The sequence below is a fragment of the Xiphophorus couchianus genome, chromosome 5, assembly GCF_001444195.1.
Source record: "Xiphophorus couchianus chromosome 5, X_couchianus-1.0, whole genome shotgun sequence".
Lineage (NCBI taxonomy): Eukaryota > Metazoa > Chordata > Actinopteri > Cyprinodontiformes > Poeciliidae > Xiphophorus > Xiphophorus couchianus.
In genome coordinates, this window is record NC_040232.1 from 31213329 (window position 1) to 31232614 (window position 19286).

Below are 19286 nucleotides of genomic sequence, written 5' to 3' on the forward strand. Positions count from 1 at the left end.
ATAACTTGTATTTGGTAAATAAAATGAAACTTTCTTCTCATTACTCCAGTCTTATCTTTCAGTTGCTAATATAGTTAAATAAAGTAAAAGAGAGCAAGTAAACATAATAAGATTCACAATTTTAGAGTAGAACTTACCGGTAGCTTAGCTATCGCTTGTTCTGGAAAAATTGAGCAAACAGAAAATGTCCAAGGTAATAAAATACACATATTATCCTACTTAAACATAGATAGACGGTAACTTACCAGTCTCTCATAAAACCACAAAACTACCTACTAACACAACTTCTGCTGACCTGCTTCTGCTTCTTCAACGGCATTTTGAACAAAATATTACTCACAAAACGGTCGCGCCACCTAGTGGCAAAGCTAAGAACTACAATACATTCTTCAGAACATTTTATTCTTGTTTATATTCAAGTGTTGCAAAGTGTGGACTGACGGTGGATTGGGTGCATCGAGAGCCACACATACTACACGTTTCAGAGACAAATCCTGACAGAATCCTAATTCCATTGATTACATTACATTGATTATGTAATCAATGTAAGATCAATGATCTTACATTGATTACATAAGATCAATGTAAGATTACATTGATCTTATGTAAACCAGTACATAAGGTCAATGTACTGGTTTATTGATCTTATGTGATTTTCTAATTTTATGAGACATTAAATTTCAGGTTTTCACTGTAACCCATAATCATCCATCCATCCATCCATTGTGCACATCAGTGTCAATGAAACTAGAGCTAACGTTTCTATCTTGGCTGTTTTAGATTGGGGCCTCCAACTCACTTTAAACTACAAGCGTTCAGCCCACCTTTCCCTGCTCCGCTCCTATCAGCACTCCCGATTGGATCGGGCAGCTGTTCTGACACTCAATGAGACCCCACCCCCAACGGCATGCCCTCTGACCTTCAGCCGCAGCGGTATATATACCCGGAGGGGATAATCTGCAGTCCTCTGGCAGCCAAAATGAAGCTTCTGGCGACTGCGTGCTGCTTGCTGTGTCTCCTGGCTCTGTCGGCTGCAGGTACGGAGGCCGGATGAATGAAATAACCAGATTTAGAAACAAATGAACGTTTAGTTTTTGTTTGTATCGCTCTTGAACAAAAAAAGGACTGATTCAAATGAAATGTCCACTTAATGTGTACGCATGTCACCATTTTGGTAAACTTCCTAACAGTTTTGGTAGAATTTGCTGCTTTAAATCTGAATCAATCAAATCATTTTTTATACTGGATGCTCAGTGCAGACCTCCAGTCTAATTTGTCAGTCTTCCTGCTTCTGGTTTGGACGAGCTTGAACTGAATTTGTTGTTTAGAACTGCCTGGTCGCTTTGCTCCATCTTATGCCGTTTTGGGGTGTTTATCGACTCTCCCTTAATGTCGAGGCGTCTTGTCCGTCCTTGTGCCGATTCATTTTGACCGCCACTGACCAGGTGTCGGGATATTATCAGACAAAGTCATCATCAGATATGGTTGTTAGACTGATAATGATCTCTTCCAATCTCTCAGGAATGCACAGACATCACATACCCAAATGCAAAGATTGTTTCTGTGACATCTGTGTAAGAACAAGACAAACGTCAAATCATACACTTAGACTTAAATTTCACAGCTACACTCTAAAGGAAATGAATATTAAAAAAATAAAATAAAAAATCCTGGCTGGCAAAAAATTACCAGGACATTTTCTGCTAAGTGTATGAATATTTCCGTTCCAACGCTGAAACAGATTTTTACCGTAATTTAACAGTTTCTCATGGCAAACATCTGTTCATCGCAAACTGAAATGTTCTGGTTTTTTACATCTTACGGGACATTCACAAACATTTGTGTTGTGTAAAAATGTAAATTTTCTCTATTATTACAGCATATCACTTAGCATATTCACAAACATTTGTGTTATTTAAAAGATGACATTTTTCATGTACACATCTTCTTGTACATTTCTAAAAACTTCCCAAAGACTTCAAGTCTGCATTACATATTGAATATATTGCACTTGTACTGTAAAATATATTGTATTATTACGTATTCAATGTGTTAAACACACTTAATTTTGAAACAAACATTAAACTCTGAATGCGATCAGTGCCGAGTCAAACATCTCAGCAGGGCTTCGTCTGCTCCGCCTGCAGAGCCTCTAATCTGTCATGCACTCACACACAATCAGACTCTGTTTCACTGTGGCTGCTATGTTTAATTAATGCCATATGCCGACTTTATGACATCTTGATGTATTTATTGTTCTTGGAGGAGACCCTGAGTCGTTCACGGCTGGAGCTCCTGCAGGAGCCGGAGCGCGGCCTCATGACAATCGCAGAGAGGGCGACGAGCGTCACGCTTCCTGAAAATAGAAGTGGAATTATCCCTCCTTCTTTTCGCCCTCTGACTCATTGTGGGACTATTTCTGGGAGCCCAGCACCCAGGCACCTGTCCCGCTCTGTCCCCACAGGCCTGCGCTCGGACCAGGCTCCAGCGTCAGGCTGCTGCTGCTGCCTGGGAGTCAGGGAGCATTTCTGGCAACTGATCTGCACCACAGCAACACGTTGCCATTAATTGTATTCCAACGTTCTTGAAGTGAGGATAACCCGCAAACAGAAGACTTGATGTTTAACGTCTCTTGTTTCAGACTGAGAATGTCCGACATTTTTGCAAAATGACTCCAGGTCCAGTCAGATTGAATGGGAGGATCTGTTAACATCAAATTTCAACTCTTGCCATAAATCCATACTTGGATTTAGGTCTGGGCTTTGAGTGAGTCACTTTACCAGACCGTCATCTTTTTATATATATATAAAAATAAAAAAAATTACATATATATATATATATATATACATACATGTATATATATATATATATATATTGTCCTAATTTTGCTAAATATCTCAAGTCAATTAGTTAGTGTCTGTAGAAAAGCATTGCTGCTGAAGATTCTCATTTAGGTTTTGGCCTGGACTTTAACCAAACCAGGACAATCGAGTAACGCCCATCCTGTCTGCTTTAACCTTGTACTGTATGTACCATAAAATAATAATAAAAAGCTGACATTAATACTACAGAATAAACTATACATCTTATTTTCTATCAGAGATTAAATTAGGTTTATCAAGAATGGTAGCAAACAATTCTTTGGATTGAAAATATGTTCTTAAATGTTGTTCAAATTTGTGTTTATGATTCCTCAAGAAAGATGCAGTCTGACTTTATGCCGTCATAAACAACACTTAGTTATTTTGTATTTACAAAAATGCAGAAAAGGTGTGATAAAGTCTTGTTATAAATCCTCCAAATGTTAAAGTAGTTACCAGGTATTCTCCAGTTGATGAGTCAGAAAATTATTTAAAATGGATCTGAATGTTTTTAATTCAAACTGGGTAAAGTGTTTTGCAAAAGTATTCACATACCTTGAACATCTCCACATGGTGTCAAGTAACAACAGCAAACATATTTTTAAAGGTTTCCTTTGATAGGCTGTTCTTTGGCTCATGTTAGAACGCAAACGATGCCACTGCACCCGTCTGGATTGTATCCAAAACTCCCACATGACTCAGGCAGATCAGAGTTGAAGCTGTACAGACATGGATCAGATTACTCTTCTTCCTCTCTTGAGTCATTCAATTATAGACACCTACGGTACACGTAAGTCTGCTCAAGATGGGTATTATAAGACCTTGGCCGAGAGAGATTTCTGCTCCGTTACTGTGCCGCTCTTGATATTTTTACACAAAAAAACAAGCAAATCCAAAACAAATAATGTGTGAATGTCTGGGTATCTAGAGAGGCTTAAAAACTGAAAGATGAAGAGATATCTAAAGATGTCCACAGATGTTTAAATGTGGTATAAAAGTTGTTGAGTTTGGTCAAATTACAACATCTGCAACTTTTGGCTAAAAAATGTCCACTTTCAATTTTCTTTTTTGACAAACCTTTGAAAACCATTGAAAAAGATGTCATCAAGAGTTTTCATTCTTTGAGTTCAAGAGGTTTTTTATGGCTGACTGATAAACAGAAACAGAGGGATGCAGTTGCCGGCACTGGTTAGAGCAAAAAGGTCTTTGGTATGAATCCGAGCTGGGACATTACTGAATGTTTTCAGGAAAGTGTGTCCTCCAGAAGGTAACATGAAGAGATGAGGGATGGCTTAAGATTTTGATGTAATGCTAAGAATTATTTCTAAAGGTAAACAATTTATAGTGTATCTTGGTTAAACAAAACAAAAATAATAGAAGCTTCACATTTTTCTGCACTGAATGTGTTAAATTTACAGAGTGTTTGCAAACACACTCACAATCGCGGCGGCTATTCAACGTTGGACCTTCCTTGTCTAAATGTAGCAATTAAATGTGGTGTATAACTGGACTTTTCCTGTCTATAGGTTTCAACCAAATTTGGCCTAAACAAAGATGTTGAAAGTCAGACGTGGTTGGCCTATTTGATCAATCCCAACCCTCTTTGAGCCACATCAGGACATCAACAGATTTCTTTTGGCTTTGCGCTTTTGTCATTTTTTGTAGCCTGAAGTCAACATCTTCTTTTCTATCTGTTTCCTATGGAAATTTGCTTTCGGGACTCCTTGAACTCTGAAAATTCCCTTTTTATTTCTCACAGATATTTATTAACATAACAATATGACACTATGTGGCCCCCTAACTGTACTTTGGACTAAATTTTATTTTCACTTTTGGCAAAGTCTGGATAATAATGCCTCATAACATAACAACATTACTGCAGTATTGTATTTTTTTTTCTGCGATCAGTAGCTGTTGAGGCTGACTACCCCACTGGGAGGTGGTAAGCCAAAAACTTAGAGCCCCAAGAGGTGACAACAACATGATGGGAACACATTGGACATTTCGTAAGTTAGGGTCGGGGACAGTGCTGGACAGTCCTTTGGGGGACTGGAAGGTACATATTGTTCTAATAAATGACCTTTATGACATCTAGGTGAGCATTGGCTCCCCTATAAAAGCTGAAATTATACAATTTCTTAACTAAACGGTATCAGAAGAACCTGATTATATGGACTTTTAAAAGTTGGGCACCTAATAGAAAACAGTTTCCCAACAAGACACTTTATAAAACCCGATAGTTAAGTTTTAGTTTGTGGCACACAAAATGTTAGAAGCTCATTTATTTATCAGTACACAATTCCACACATCTGATGTTGGCGACAAAAGATCAGACAGTTTGAACACGAACGGTTTGGTAAAATTAGGTTTAGTTAGTAATCTCTTAGACTTTGTTGAGTCTTTAAGTACGAAAATCACAAACAGTAAGAAAATGAAGTTTAATTACTGGAGGTCTACCTGAGTTAACTGCCAAAAGTCAAAACAAATATTTTCAACAGGATTTTCTTTATTAGTGACAAAATACTTAACAAAACATCTGATGTCTTTGACAGCTGCCAAAACCTTTTAATCCTCCTCCCTCGCAGTGAATCCATCTTGTAACATGAACTGTAGGCATCCATTTAAGTGTCTCACATCACACTCTGTACCACAGGCAGTTAAATTTAAATGCAGGTCACAAACCTTTGCTCTTTGTCCATCATGGCAGTCAAGGATATCCAGCGTGTCTCAATCTATTGGGATGCCAAAAGAGTCCCCTGTTGTTAGATATGATAGAAGTCATGGTAGCTGTATTTGATCCATAAAAGCATGGTAACAAAGTTTAAGTGTAAGAGCAGCACTAAGTGCAGAGAAAGTAATAGTTTTAAAAAAAGCATTTTAGTCTAAAGACTATTCTGTAAAGCCTCTGCAGATGGTCCAGAATACCTCAGCGTGTCTGGTCTTCAATAAGCTGCTCTTTGGTTCTCTGCATCCTTTTCAACTTCCTGTTGCCAGGGCTACGCATCATAGCAATTGTCCCGAAGTTACAAAATGAGAACAAAAAAAAAATCCTTCCAGCTGCACAGCATCCAAAACTAGAGGAAATAATTGCTAAAAAAAAAAACAAAAAGGCAAGCAGAAGTCTAGAAAAAGAACAAATCAGAAATAACAGAGCCACTCCAAAATGCGGCAACAATGAGCGGCGCAATTCTGGAACCGTAAACAACTCTAGAAATGGATGCATATGCAGGCCAAGTCTCTCGGGGGGCAAAGTTATGATTGATGGCGAGCAGGAAAGGAGATTCATTATTATTATTATTAGAGCAGCCCTGTGAGCTCATGTTTGATGTTCTTTAACACCTTCATTTCTCCTGACAGAGTCCTCCATCCACGAGGAGGAGCATCGAATGCGTCTTCAGCTCCAGCAGCCAGACGGAGACCTCTTCCCCTGCGGATGTGACACAACTGATGCCAGCCAGACCTCGTCCAACGACACCCCGGCTCCAGAGAGAGCCGTGTGCCACCCCTGCAAGCCCCTGTCGAGTAATGAAGAAGAGCCGGTGGCCGCGTTGGAGCAAGAGGTAGAGGAAGTACATCCAACTGAGGACGATTCTTCTGTTGAGGAAGTTGCAAGTGAAGAAAGGAGCCTGGAGGAGATTGCAGAGGAACATGAAGATGCGACATCTGGTGCTCAAAGCAAGGAAAAGGAAGTACCTGAAGAGATCATTGTTGCTGAGGCAGAAGAGAAGACACCCGAGGAAGAGGAGCGGGAAGCACTAGGAGAATCATCTCAAGTAGAGGAAGAAGACGTGAGTCAGGACACTGCAACTGATGAAGACGAAGTTGAGGACTCAGAGGGCGAAAGTGCAGAGGAGGATGAAATGGTGCCTGAACCAGAGGAAAGACCCCCAGATTTGACAAAAGACCCCAAACCAGAGTCACAGGAGCTACCGGAGGATAGAGTGAAAGAGCCAGAAGTGACAGAACAACCTGAAGCAGAGCAAGAAGTCACTTTAGAGCCTGAGCTGATTACTGAGACTGACCCAGAATCAGAAATCACCCATCAGGCTAACCAGAACCCTTCTCTGGAAGGCACTGAGGATGATGCAGTGGAGGAAACTAGAGAGGACACACCGGAGTCTGAACAGGGTTCTGACCAGGAGGTGAAACTGGAGGAGGTACCTGCAGAGGAGCCAGCACAGCTTCAAGCTAAAGGTACAAAAAGTTGTTGAAATGTATAATTCATGTTTTATTAACATAGATTGTTGGACTTGGGAGGGAGAACATTACTGGGTTTTGTCTTCAGTTTTTCAATCCCCTTCAGTAATAGCTGATAAGATTGGACCCTGACACTTTGACAGCTACTTTTTGTATAGTTAGAGATGAACTAAGAGTATCATGCCTTCATAGAAATGGGATTGCCTATGCTTCATTGCATGCAGATTGTTGAATATTATTGTGACGATTGGATATATTTGTCTCCATTCTATGTCAGAGTATAGAAATCCTGAGAATATGATCTTGTGATGTACAGAAGTGATTTGAGTGTTTTGCATTGCATTTATTTTTGATTAATTCATTGAGTCTTACTCTGTTCTTAATTCTTAATTATGTATTTGTTTTTGTTTTATTTATGCCACCCGGAGGGAGGGAGGGTGTTGAATTTCTTTAAATAATAATTTTTAAAAAATACATATTTTCTTAATTAAGCTCTTCTTTAAACTAAAAATGATAAAGTTATTTAAATCTGAAAAGAAAAGATACTCTAATAGTCTTTTTGGCATGCATTCAAATCATTACATGTGGTGGAAACCCACCCTGAACACTCCACCTACAAAATGTCAGTGGTGGTGACAGAATCATGTTGTGGGGAAGCTTTTCTTTTAGCAGGAGGAAATACCTAAATACGAGGCAATTGTGGAAGAAAACCAGATAGAGGTTGCGAAACACTGGAAACTGGAGCTAAAACAAAACAATGAGTTAGATCAATTGTTTACAAAGGAACAAATCATGGCAAATCTATGAGGCTAGTACTTTTACTCGTATCGCAATATGAGAAAGCTGTTTGGTAGCGAAGCATAGCTTGTTTTGGTCGCATTTAGATTGGCTCTCTTTTATTCACCTGCCGACTCACTACATGTTCATTCACTCTCACAGAGGATGAGGCCATTGGGTCGGGCCTGAGAGACCGCTCCCACATTGAGGAGATGCTGCGACTGGCGACAGCTGAACCATCAGCAGAGTTCTCTGGTAAGGAGCAAAATGTCGGCCCGGTCAAACTGACGAGAAGAAATCTTTACAAGGTGCACGAGTTCCCTAAAATAAACTGGAATATTAGGGCCAAAATTACAAGATTAAGTCATGATATTATGAGAACAAAGTCACAATAATATGAGAATAAAGTCATAAAGTTGGGCCTAATGCTCCACCATACCCGAGAGCTGATGGGAAAGACACTCATCTATTAAACACAGTTAAAACACATTGCCTCTATCCATCATCACCACTGGTTATGTCTGTTGGACCTCTGCTGTGGAAATGAAGTCGTGACTTGAACTACAACAGCGTCTGAATGTTTACACCTACGTTGTCAATGCAAAGGAAACCAGATGGGCTCGCAGGAAAATGTGTGCCTGAGATGGGGTTTTTTGCATCGTCGTGCTGCAGCCATTCTGATGATTGCTTCATGATGTCTGGGCCAAAGTGTGTGCGCATGTACCATACGAGTGCGTGTGTACAAATGAGGGCGATTAATCAGATCAAATGTGATGCTGTCTTGAGCATGAAAGCCTCTACAGTTTGTTGAATCAGAGCGGTTCCTGTTAGAAAAGTTATGAGCTACGGCAGAGCAGGCCTTTTATTGCCTCCGATCTGTACAGTAAATTTTATGGGGTCTTTTCATCATCTACAGCGGAAGCAGGTTTTGGCATTAGCTGTTATGGGTCTGTTTCTCTCTGCTTTTCTCTGTTTAGGCGCCATAAAGAGACTGTTAAACATCTACCATAAGTCCATCAAGCCAATGGAACAAGTCTTTAAGTACAACGAGCTCAGGCAACATGAAGTTACAGGTAGGTACTGCTGGCTCTTCCTTTGGAGAACAATGGCGAGACCAAAAGTGACTTAAGCTAACTTTTACCAATCAGATCAATCTGTAGGAGCAGTGCCTTGCAAAAGTGTTCATTACCCTTGAAGTTTTTTACATCTAGTCCCATTACACCTACAAAACTGGAGGATTTATTGGTATTTTATTTAAGAGAAAACACAAAAGTAAAGCATAGTTGTTGTTGTTTTTTTTAAGGAAAAGGACATGTGGTTTTAATCAAACTTTTCCTTTTTTTCCAGCATCATTCTGTGGAGATGCTTTTCTTTAGGACAGGGAAGCTGATTGGAGTTAATAGAACGATGGAGGAAGTTTATGATGTTTATATTGTGTGGCACCATGTATCACACACTAATGAAAGCTCTTGTATCAGTGTTTATATGGGAACCTTACTTAGTGTGTGCCTCTATTTCAGTGTTTTTGTCCATTTTTTGGTCCAGCACTGAATCCAGCTGAGTTTTGGATGCAACTTTCAAGGAATGTACATAAAATTCACCAAATGCTTTAATGGAAATTACGGGCAGGTGGTTTAGGCATGTTCCAGAACAAGTACCTGTTAACCAACAACTTCTGCGCTTGGACTGCATCATGTAGCGGATTAGGGTTAGGGCTGGGGTTAGGATCTGTGGTGGTTTCTTTTTTTTTTTCTCAAACCTTCCTCCTACCTTTTATAAACACTCACCTACAGATGGTGAGATCACCTCAAAGCCAATGGTTCTGTTTCTCGGACCCTGGAGTGTTGGAAAGTCCTCGATGATCAACTACCTTTTGGGTCTCCATGGCACACCCCAGGAACTTTACACAGGTTAGCACAAATAAAACCTGACAGTTTCTGATTTTGGTGCATGCACCGGAAGAAAATCCCTTTCTTTTCATCCCTGCACCAGGTGCTGAGCCCACCACATCTGAGTACACGGTCATCATGCACGGGGAGAGGTTTCGGACCATAGAGGGCATTGTGATGGCAGCAGACAGTTCAAGGTCTTTCTCTCCGCTGGAGAAGTTCGGTCAGGGCTTCCTGGAGCGACTGGTCGGCATCGAGATGCCCCACAAGTTACTGGAGAGAGTCACCTTTGTTGACACACCAGGCATCATTGAAAACCGCAAGCAGCAGGAGAGAGGTAAGGATCAGTCCAAACATCTGTCCTCCATAGAAAGGTGGATAGAGGAGAGATATTGTTTGAAGAAAGCCATAAAACTTTTAGACTTTTCCATAGAAATTGCACAGCCGAAGCTAACCTAGCTCAAGTTCACAGGTTACCCGTACAACGACGTGTGCCAGTGGTTCATCGACAGAGCCGACCTCATCTTCCTGGTGTTCGACCCCACCAAGCTGGATGTGGGCGGCGAGCTGGAGATGCTCTTCCGCCAGATGAAGGGCCGCGAGTCCCAGATACGCCTCATCCTCAACAAGGCCGACAGCCTCTCTACGCAGGACCTGATGAGGGTCTACGGGGCCCTCTTTTGGAGCATGGCGCCGCTCGTCAATGTCACAGAGCCACCTCGCGTGTACGTCAGCTCCTTCTGGCCGCAGGATTATGCTCCAGACACCAGCCGAGAGCTCTTCATGAAGGAGGAAATCTCCCTGCTGGAGGATCTCAACCAGGTTAAGCTCATTCCTCTCTGTTCAGTAACCTCAAGGTGATTCTGTGAAGGGCTGGTTAGCTGATGAGGGTCTGTGGGGAGTTTCTCAACGCTCCATTTTTGGGCCGCTGTTGTTGAATATCTACATTTGAAACCAGAAGTTTTCAAAAAGACACACAGCTTCTTTTTTTTTCTCGCTGTCTCAAGTTAAGACAGACCAAACGTTTTTTGTTTTAGGTCAGTCAGAATCACCAAAATAATTTCTGTTTGCTTAAACAATGAGAGAAAAGCCCAGATGATGTGGTCATGGCTTTGGGAACTTCTGATAGGTTAATTATTGTGTTTATTTATATCCTTTAATGTACTTCTCATATTGTATAAAAAAAGCTTAAGTGGTTAAATGAAAAATCTGTGAATTGTGCTAATTTTTTAAAACTCAGAATAGTTGATTGCCAAAATAGTTAGTTGTTGCCCTAATTGGCGTGTGTTTTTAATTAGCAACAGAAAACTTTAACAGTGTCAGCGTTTGGGTACAGGTAGAATGATAATATTTATTCTTCCATTCAATTTCCATACCTGTTTGATCCTTACAGGGTGGCGTTAGGGCTAGTCGTCGTCTCCTACTGTCAATGGCTAAATGGCTAAAAGGCAGACTATGCCCTGGACAGACCACCAATCAAAGCTGTATTCTCCTACGAGTTCTTGTTTCTTGCCTTTGCTTTCTTATTTATGTTCCTTAAACTTGCCTTTTGTCCGTGCAGGTGGTTGAGAATCAGATAGAAAACAAAATTGCCTTCATCCGCCAGCACGCCATCCGAGTACGCATCCACGCTCTGCTGGTAGACCGCTACCTTCAGACCTACTATGACAAGCTGGGCTGGTTCGGAGACCCCTACGAGGTTTTCCAAGACGTCGTGAACGACCCCGATAAGTACTACATCTTCAAGTCCATTTTGGCCAAGAGCAACGTCAGCAAGTTCGACCTGCCCGACAAGGACGCTTACCAGGACTTCTTTGGGGTCAACCCCATTTCCAACTTCAAGCAACTCTCCCAGCACTGCAGCTGGACTGACGGATGTCTGCTGGAGAAGATTGAGAAGGCTATCTCGCACGAGCTTCCGGCTCTGCTCAGCAGCGTCACCAAAAGCTCAGAGGCACCCACCCCAGCAAAGGCTGCCCCAGCAAACCCGCCGCCTCTCCCCGGTACATGCGAAGGTCCAGAGTGTGAGGAGAAACCCAAAAATCGCTGGAGGAAGCAGTGAGATGGAAAGGAAGAGGACAGGAGGCAGCCAAGAGAGAGATGAGGCAGAGGGCAGCCAGATAGTTTCCTGAAATAATGTCCACTGGCGTGGATTCCAGGAATAGCTCCAGGAAGACTGGAAATGTGCAGAAAACCAGATAAAGAATGGACTTCAGGATATTTTGTGTTACTACTTAAATGGAAAGAATATTTGCCATACATGTTCTGTTAGTTGTATTTGAAAGCAGAGGAAAACAATATAGGGCCCTCTACATTTATTGGGACCCTTTATAAAGACGTGTAAAAATCTCTAAATTAATTGTGTATTACTCTACCATACATTTATACAGTTCATTTTATTTACCTTGCCTTTAAATTTAAATACAAGTGAGAAAAAACAAATGCTCTTTTTTCACCAAATCATTGGTGCCACACTTATTTGCACCCCTACTTCTTTTATAATATTTTACAAATTTTAAGCATACAGACCATATTTTAGACCAGGGGTGTCAAACTCCAGTCCTCAAGGGCCGCTGTCCTGCAACTTTTAGATGTGCTTCTGCTGCGCCACCTGAATAGAATAATTAGGTAATTAAGGCTCTGGAGAACTGATCTACACAAGGAGGAGGTCATTAAGCCATTTCATTCAAGCGTTTTGTACCTGTGGCACATCTAAAAACTGCAGGTCTGCGGCCCTTGAGGACTGGAGTTTGACACCTGTGTTTTAGACCATTCCTCTTCGCACAAACTCAGTAGATCATCCAGTCTTAAGTTCTCTACTCTCCAGCTCCCCCACCTGGGAATCTATAGGATTTACATCTCAGGAAGTGAGATGCCCAAGAAGGAAGGTTGAATTAGTTACTTGTGAGCCATTTCTGCATCCATTTAGCCACATTTTCCTGCTCATTTTTCACTTGAAAACCCCAATGACAATCCAGTTTTCAGTATTCTAGCAGAGATCCACTGATTTGTATTTGAAAATCTAAAACAGTTCACAGTGCAATGCACTGTAACTAGATTTCCAGACTACTTAGGAGACATACAAACCCAACACACATCACAGAACCTCCTCCATGCCTAACAGTGAGAATAAGGTACTTTTCTATGGATTAATTCTATGTTACACATCAGACCCAACTCTTTGTTGCACTCATCAAAGCAGCTAGTTGTAGTTAAAGTCCCAGTAGAGTTTGCCAAACGGCCTTTACATACATGATTGTTAGGACAGAAAAGGCTTTTTTCCTGGCATGCTTCCCAAACAACTGGTTGGCATTTAGATAGCATCTAACAACAGTCGTCCAGGGCCGATGGGTGAATTACCTCCTCAATGCTTCACTAACGGGGTTTTTTTTTTATTGGAAGTTTAGGGAATCCTGATTGGTGTGGCACCAGTGATTTTTTTAAAATTTGTATCTTAATAGAAGGTTTTTCATGCAAACCTTCAAACAACCTTTTACCAGAGGTGCCAAGAATGCTATATTTTGATATTGCTGGTGCAGAATTTTATTTGTTTAGCATTGAGCAAATAACTTCACTTCTTGTGGTGATTAAACTGCTCCTTAAATTCCTCTCCGCAACAGTTTTAATTTTCAAACTTTATTGAATATCTAGAGCATAAATATACTTCAAGGTTTATGTTTCAGAGAAATTATTTTTCAGTTTCTTGTTTATGTTCCTCGTTTGTTTATTTGTTTGAATCAGAGGAGTCATCAGGAAGCGACCACACTGCTCCTGGGATTGTAAAGGAAAGCTCACCTTGTAATATTTAATGTTTTCAGATCTGAGCCACTGTAATTCAGACAAACAGCAGAGTTTTGTGATAACTTGTTCTAATAAAATAAGGAGAAGGGTTCTCACTCTGTTTCCAGTTGTATTTTGCACTGTAACTTCCCTCTGAACTATGTTTTGCTCTAATACATATACTTTCCTTTTTTTTTTTAACATTTCCTGAGAAGGTTAGGATAACTGAAAGAAATAAATGTGCTACAATTTCCTAGCTTTGTGAACTGTTGTTTAGTTTCACCTCAGTTCTGCCGTGCACCATATTGGCATTTTCCATTAAAATACACTCTGTCTGCACTCTGTTGGGTCCTTAATCAGTATTTACTCTGTTTAATATTGTCCTTGTTTTGTGTGATTCATTGTCACTAAATAACCAGGATACAAAAACAACAGCAGCAGTGTTTCCTTTGTGAAATCCCTTTGACTAAAGCCTAATGTTCTGGTATCAATACTGAACAACACCTGAACATGTTGGGTAATGTGCAGCTTATTGAACTAGAAATTATTTCATTGTTATCAATTTGCCTTACGAAATGTTTTATTAAAATATAATTTAAAAACGATGTAGTTTCTGAAGATTAATTTCGAGGGCGGTTCGGTTTGCTTGAACTTTAACTTGTATAGGAGTTTCCCTGCAGGTGTGAAACCCTTCAGGAAAATGACTGTACAGAATTAAAAGTCTACAACAAACAGTTTACAATTGTTAGACAGAAGAACCCAGGAGGATTTTCCTTAGGCAGATGAAACTGAATACTATTTCCAGAACTAGCTTGGTGAAAACCAGTCCTTTGTCCTCCGCTTTCCTTCATACACAGGGTCTGGACCCTCGGATATTGAGAAACGATTGTTTCCTGGAGGCGGGGACTCTGAAGTTTTAAATCTTAACACAATCATTGGCAGAGATGTATATAATGCGCTAGCTTGATGCTCTGAAGATAACCGGAAATAGCCTGCCCTGTAAACAATCATTCTCCACTGTGAAGATGAAGCAAAAAATGATGGATATTGATTTAATTCACTTTAGGAACATGGCCAATACAAACTGAACGGCTGTCTTCACATCCTGCGTTGGAATTGCTGAAACTACAGGCAGACTACAGATTCAAAATAGCGCAGAAAATCGTCGTTCTCAACTTCTCTTTCTGTTCTATGTCCCGGTAGACATTCTACCGGAGAAATCCACTTAAATGGCAGAAAGCCCAGACAGAGCTGTGAAGATAAATCAGAATTGAATGGAATTGCTTAGGAAGGCAATGCCTAAGCTAAGGTTTGGCATAAACCAATTGTGAAGCATAGAGGGGCAAGTTTCAGAGTTTGCGGACATTTTGCTGACCTAGCCAGTTCTCCATAACGGAGTCCATCATAGATTCTACCGTGTGTCAGAGGGTGTTTGAGAAAAATGTGTCATCAGCTGTAAAAGCATTTAAGCTGAAGTAGAACTGGACCCTGCAACAAAAAAATTATCCAAGCATACCATTAAATCCACTGCTTAGAGTTAGGAAATGAAAAGTCAGTCCTGGATTGATTCAAGCCCAATTGTTGATCTCACTGAGATCATGTGATCTGACTCAATCTAGAGTAAACAGGGGAAAAATGTTTAAAAAATCAAAGAGCTGCAAGTGAAGAGTGGACAGAACAGTGGACAAAAAGATGGCTGCAAGAAGTGTTTCGAGAAGTGAAAACATTTTCACCAGTGGGGTTAACACTCACTCTTAGGAGGTAAGGTATACTAACTGTTTTTTTTTCTTACCAACAAATCTAGACATCTAGAAAGAGTAAAATGTTATTTTCAGGGGTGTGGGGGTTGTTTTTAGAGATAAATAAAAAATAATAATAATAATATTATTATATATCCCTATTATTGAAATATAACAGCTATGATTCCTTATAGCTGTTGGTCATTTTCTTCTGCAGTGACTAAAACCTGACACCAGATGGCGCTTCGGTTCAATGCGTCGATTCAAACGATTTGCAAAAGTAGAGAATGAAAATAAGTTTGGGATTACTTTTCTTCTTATTTAAATGCAACCAGGAAGTAAAACCTCGAAATAAATAATATGTTGTGCAGGGGAAAAAAGATAAAAGTAGCATGTAGCTATTTATGCAAATGAACAACATTTGCGCTGGATTTACACATTCATACCTCCCCACTCTGTTCTGAACATATTTGATGAGCTGGTTATAATCTCTGGATCACTGCAGTTTAGTGAGTCAAAGTTTAATTTTCTCTGAAGATAAAGCTGCATGAGCTGAAACTGATTCAAGCTTTAGAAAAGCTAGAAAAATTGCTGATTTTATGGTCCATATATTTAGACAATTTAAATTGTTTTTGTAGAAATACGTTTTTGTTTTGATTTTAAAGGGATTTTCTTTTTGTCGAAAAAAGCTACATTTTATTGATTGTGATTGATTTGCAACAGCAGTAAAAGTTTGAAGCATCCAAGGTGGTGAGTACATTTTATGGGAACTTCATTTCTTCTTTTTGATGCAATATTATGAGCCAAAATACAGAACGCGTCAAACTCAAGGCCCATAGCATTTTGTGTGGCCTTGTAGATTCTAGACTAAACACTGAGTGTCCATAAATATTATGTTTTCAGTCAAATTGATCCAATTTTTATCTGTTTACTGCCAAATTATATCAATCAGTCCCTCCAGTTTCTTGAGAATTATTGTGGAAATTCACACAAAATCAACAAATCCCTGCTCTTTTTTGCACTAATAATTGGAAGTTTATTGCAGATTTTTCTAAAGATAATTGTCAAAAACCTTCTTACTTGCACTAAACATCCGATTCAGTCTTAATTGATATCAGATTATAGTCCACTATCCATACAGTGAGTAATAAAAAGCCGCATTTACCGTTACAAATAAGCGCAAGTATTGCAAATATTTCCAAATTAGTTCAACAAATACTTTGATTTTTATTGCAAAAAATCACAAAAAGAATCACAAAATCCTGGATGGACTGAAAAGATGTTCAATAATAATGTTTAATTTTAAGAATTCATAGATTTTTTTAACAGTTTGTGAACAGGTTTTATACATTCTGCACAACGGGCCCTTTATGAGGATCCATAATCTTGATTTGGCCCAAAACAAAGATGAGTTTGACATCTTCGTTTTGGGTGAAGATGCTGTTACTCTGCAGAGTAACAGGTAAAACTGACATTGACTTGTTCCTTTTTAGTCAGTCTCTCTCATTTGGTAGCCAGTCTACAATCAGCTGCTCTGCAGAGAAGATCCTCATAGCAATGCAACTGTAGTTTTTAATATTACCGTACCACGAGTAAAGAGTTTCCAGACTTAATTATAACAGTAAACCAGCTTGGAGGCATGGCCTTCCTTTCCCTTCTGGCTCATTTTCGACTTTACATGACTTCACCTGTGGATTTGTGAATAAAACTTACACCCTCAAACATGTTTGAGCTCTTGTAGACGACAGACGGTGTTTGATGAGCTGAGCCACGGCTCTCGAAAGCTCTCGGCACAGTTTCAGAGCGGACCTATCAGACGGGCTTTATCAAATCCCACAACAGTCCTCACTTTGTAAGCTCTCAGCGCACCACCCACATGCCAAGCTCTCTCACAAGAACAATGCATAGAGATCACACATCCCCTGAGATTAACATTCAAATTGTACTCCATCTTCCACAGTAAAATGTAATTAGAATAATATATAAACAGAAAGGACTGGCGACCTGTCCAGGGTGTACCCCCGAAATGTCTCGCTGGAGATAGACACCACCAGCACCCCTCCTGACCCCACTAGGGACAAGGTGTTAGAAAATGGATGGATGGATATTAACAGAAAGACCAGAAATCCAAGATCTTAGTGTGCAATGAATGAAAACATCAACTGTGGTCATAAAGGATATCTGTGTGACTTTTTAAAATGTTTTTGTAAATGCTTAAATACTTCTACAGTGCTGTACCTTCTGGGAAATTAGAAGTGCTTTGTGTGGCTACAGCAGAAGGCCTGTAGGGAGTTAAACTTTGATTTATTTTTTGTTTTCCAGTTTCAAATTGTATTGCTATTATTTTTTTAACAGACTTTATGACCCCAGTTGAGCTCCGTATACTTACAACAAGGATGAGATCAACTTAAATTGCAAGATGAGGTAAATGAGGAGGTTGACCTTGCTAAGAGACATTGCAACAAATGAGGTACATACAGTATGTCTATATATACAGTATATGTATGAAGATACGTAGCATCAAGAGGTATATATGTAAGCATCTATGGGTCATTATTGAGCTGGTGTACGTCAGACAAAATCCATAACAAATGCAAACATTTGCATCAAATTCTCTTTTTTTTTAATCATAGAATTCCCACATCATATAATCACTTAACCCTGGAGGAACCGGTGAAATAATTAACTAAGAGCCAAAGAGAAGTTTGTTCCTTTAATTAGTGTAATTTTTGACCAGAAATGACATGGAGGTCCAGATCAGGATTAGAAAAGATATGCATGCCAGTGGTTCTACAAATGTCAAACCTGTAGGTCTCTCTGTTTGTGGATACTTTTTTCTCACATTTTGTGATATAGAAAAGAACAGTGTTCACGAAAAAGTAAAAAAAAACAAAACAACACACTCAGACGTTTTTTAGTAGCCGCTGACACTTAATGTAACGTGGGCGATGCAAACTAAAACTAAATGCCCAAAGCTGCATTTACAGGTGAGTAATACTGACAACAACCTGTCAAGTCAAACAAAGGGAAGCATATAGAGATCAGAAGTTGAGTTTTGCCTTCAAATTAAAAGCACGTTGCTTTTTAACATTGATTTGAAAGTCGAATAGTAAACAGTTTAGCTAGCTTATTTTCTTTTTTTTTGTTGTTGGTTATACAATTTTAAAACATTTTTTACAGACATTTGTTCCTTTGTCTATTGGTTGCTAAACTGGTGGAGTCTGTCGTGGCTTGTAGTTACTCTTTAACCCGATTATTACTAAAGCAACTTGTACATTCAAGCCCTAGATTTAACATTAACATTTAACATTAAACCATTTTATTTTCAATACTCACCACCCTTATTAGTTTCATTTTATATTTCCATATACATCAGTGTAATCGACCATTTATGAGCACAACAGTCCCAAATCTCAGCATTGGCTAATTATAAAGACATTAATTTTATAACTCCATTGGTAGACACAGTTTGGCTTATATATATATATATATATATATATATATATATATATATATATATATATATATATATTCCTAATGTATATTGCATATGTAATCAGCCCCTTTACTCTCATAACAATAAATGAAATCTAGTGCAACCAGTTGTCTTCCTATTTAGTAAAGATAAACCCAGCTGTTTGCCTTGGAGAATAGTAGTGAACAAACAGAATCATGAAGACCAAGAAAGACAGCAGATAGGTCAGGGAGACAGTTGTGGTTAGTTTTTAACATCTCAGAACAAAGGTCTTGGAAATGAAGTTGGAGGTTTCAGCAGGGCAAAGACAGTCAACATACAGAGAGAGGTGGAAAGGTCCAGGTCGGAGCATATTTATCGGTTGGGACTGCTCACTGAATGTTTAGACCTAAATCCACTTGAGAATATGTTGAAAAGCAGAAAAACTAAACTGTAATGAAATGACATGATTTTTTTTGTGTTCTATTTACTAGTAGAATTTAAATCTGAGGTATGCTATATTTTTAATTGTGAGTCTTCCTTATGATTGTCATGCTCACAAAATAACTTTTCACTCCTCAAGGTAATT

General features: G+C 39.4%; 1 protein-coding gene across 1 annotated transcript; it reads left to right on the forward strand.

Annotated features, from left to right (window-relative positions):
• Window positions 1–907: 907 nt before the first annotated feature.
• Window positions 908–12079, forward strand: LOC114145296 (sarcalumenin). Its single transcript, XM_028018788.1, has 8 exons — window positions 908–1037; window positions 6219–7055; window positions 7998–8090; window positions 8813–8908; window positions 9629–9745; window positions 9828–10061; window positions 10197–10546; window positions 11286–12079. Exons 1-8 carry the CDS (start codon window positions 908–910, stop codon window positions 11784–11786), a joined length of 2358 nt encoding a protein of 785 aa, XP_027874589.1. The 3' UTR covers window positions 11787–12079.
• The last annotated feature ends 7207 nt before the right edge of the window (window positions 12080–19286 follow it).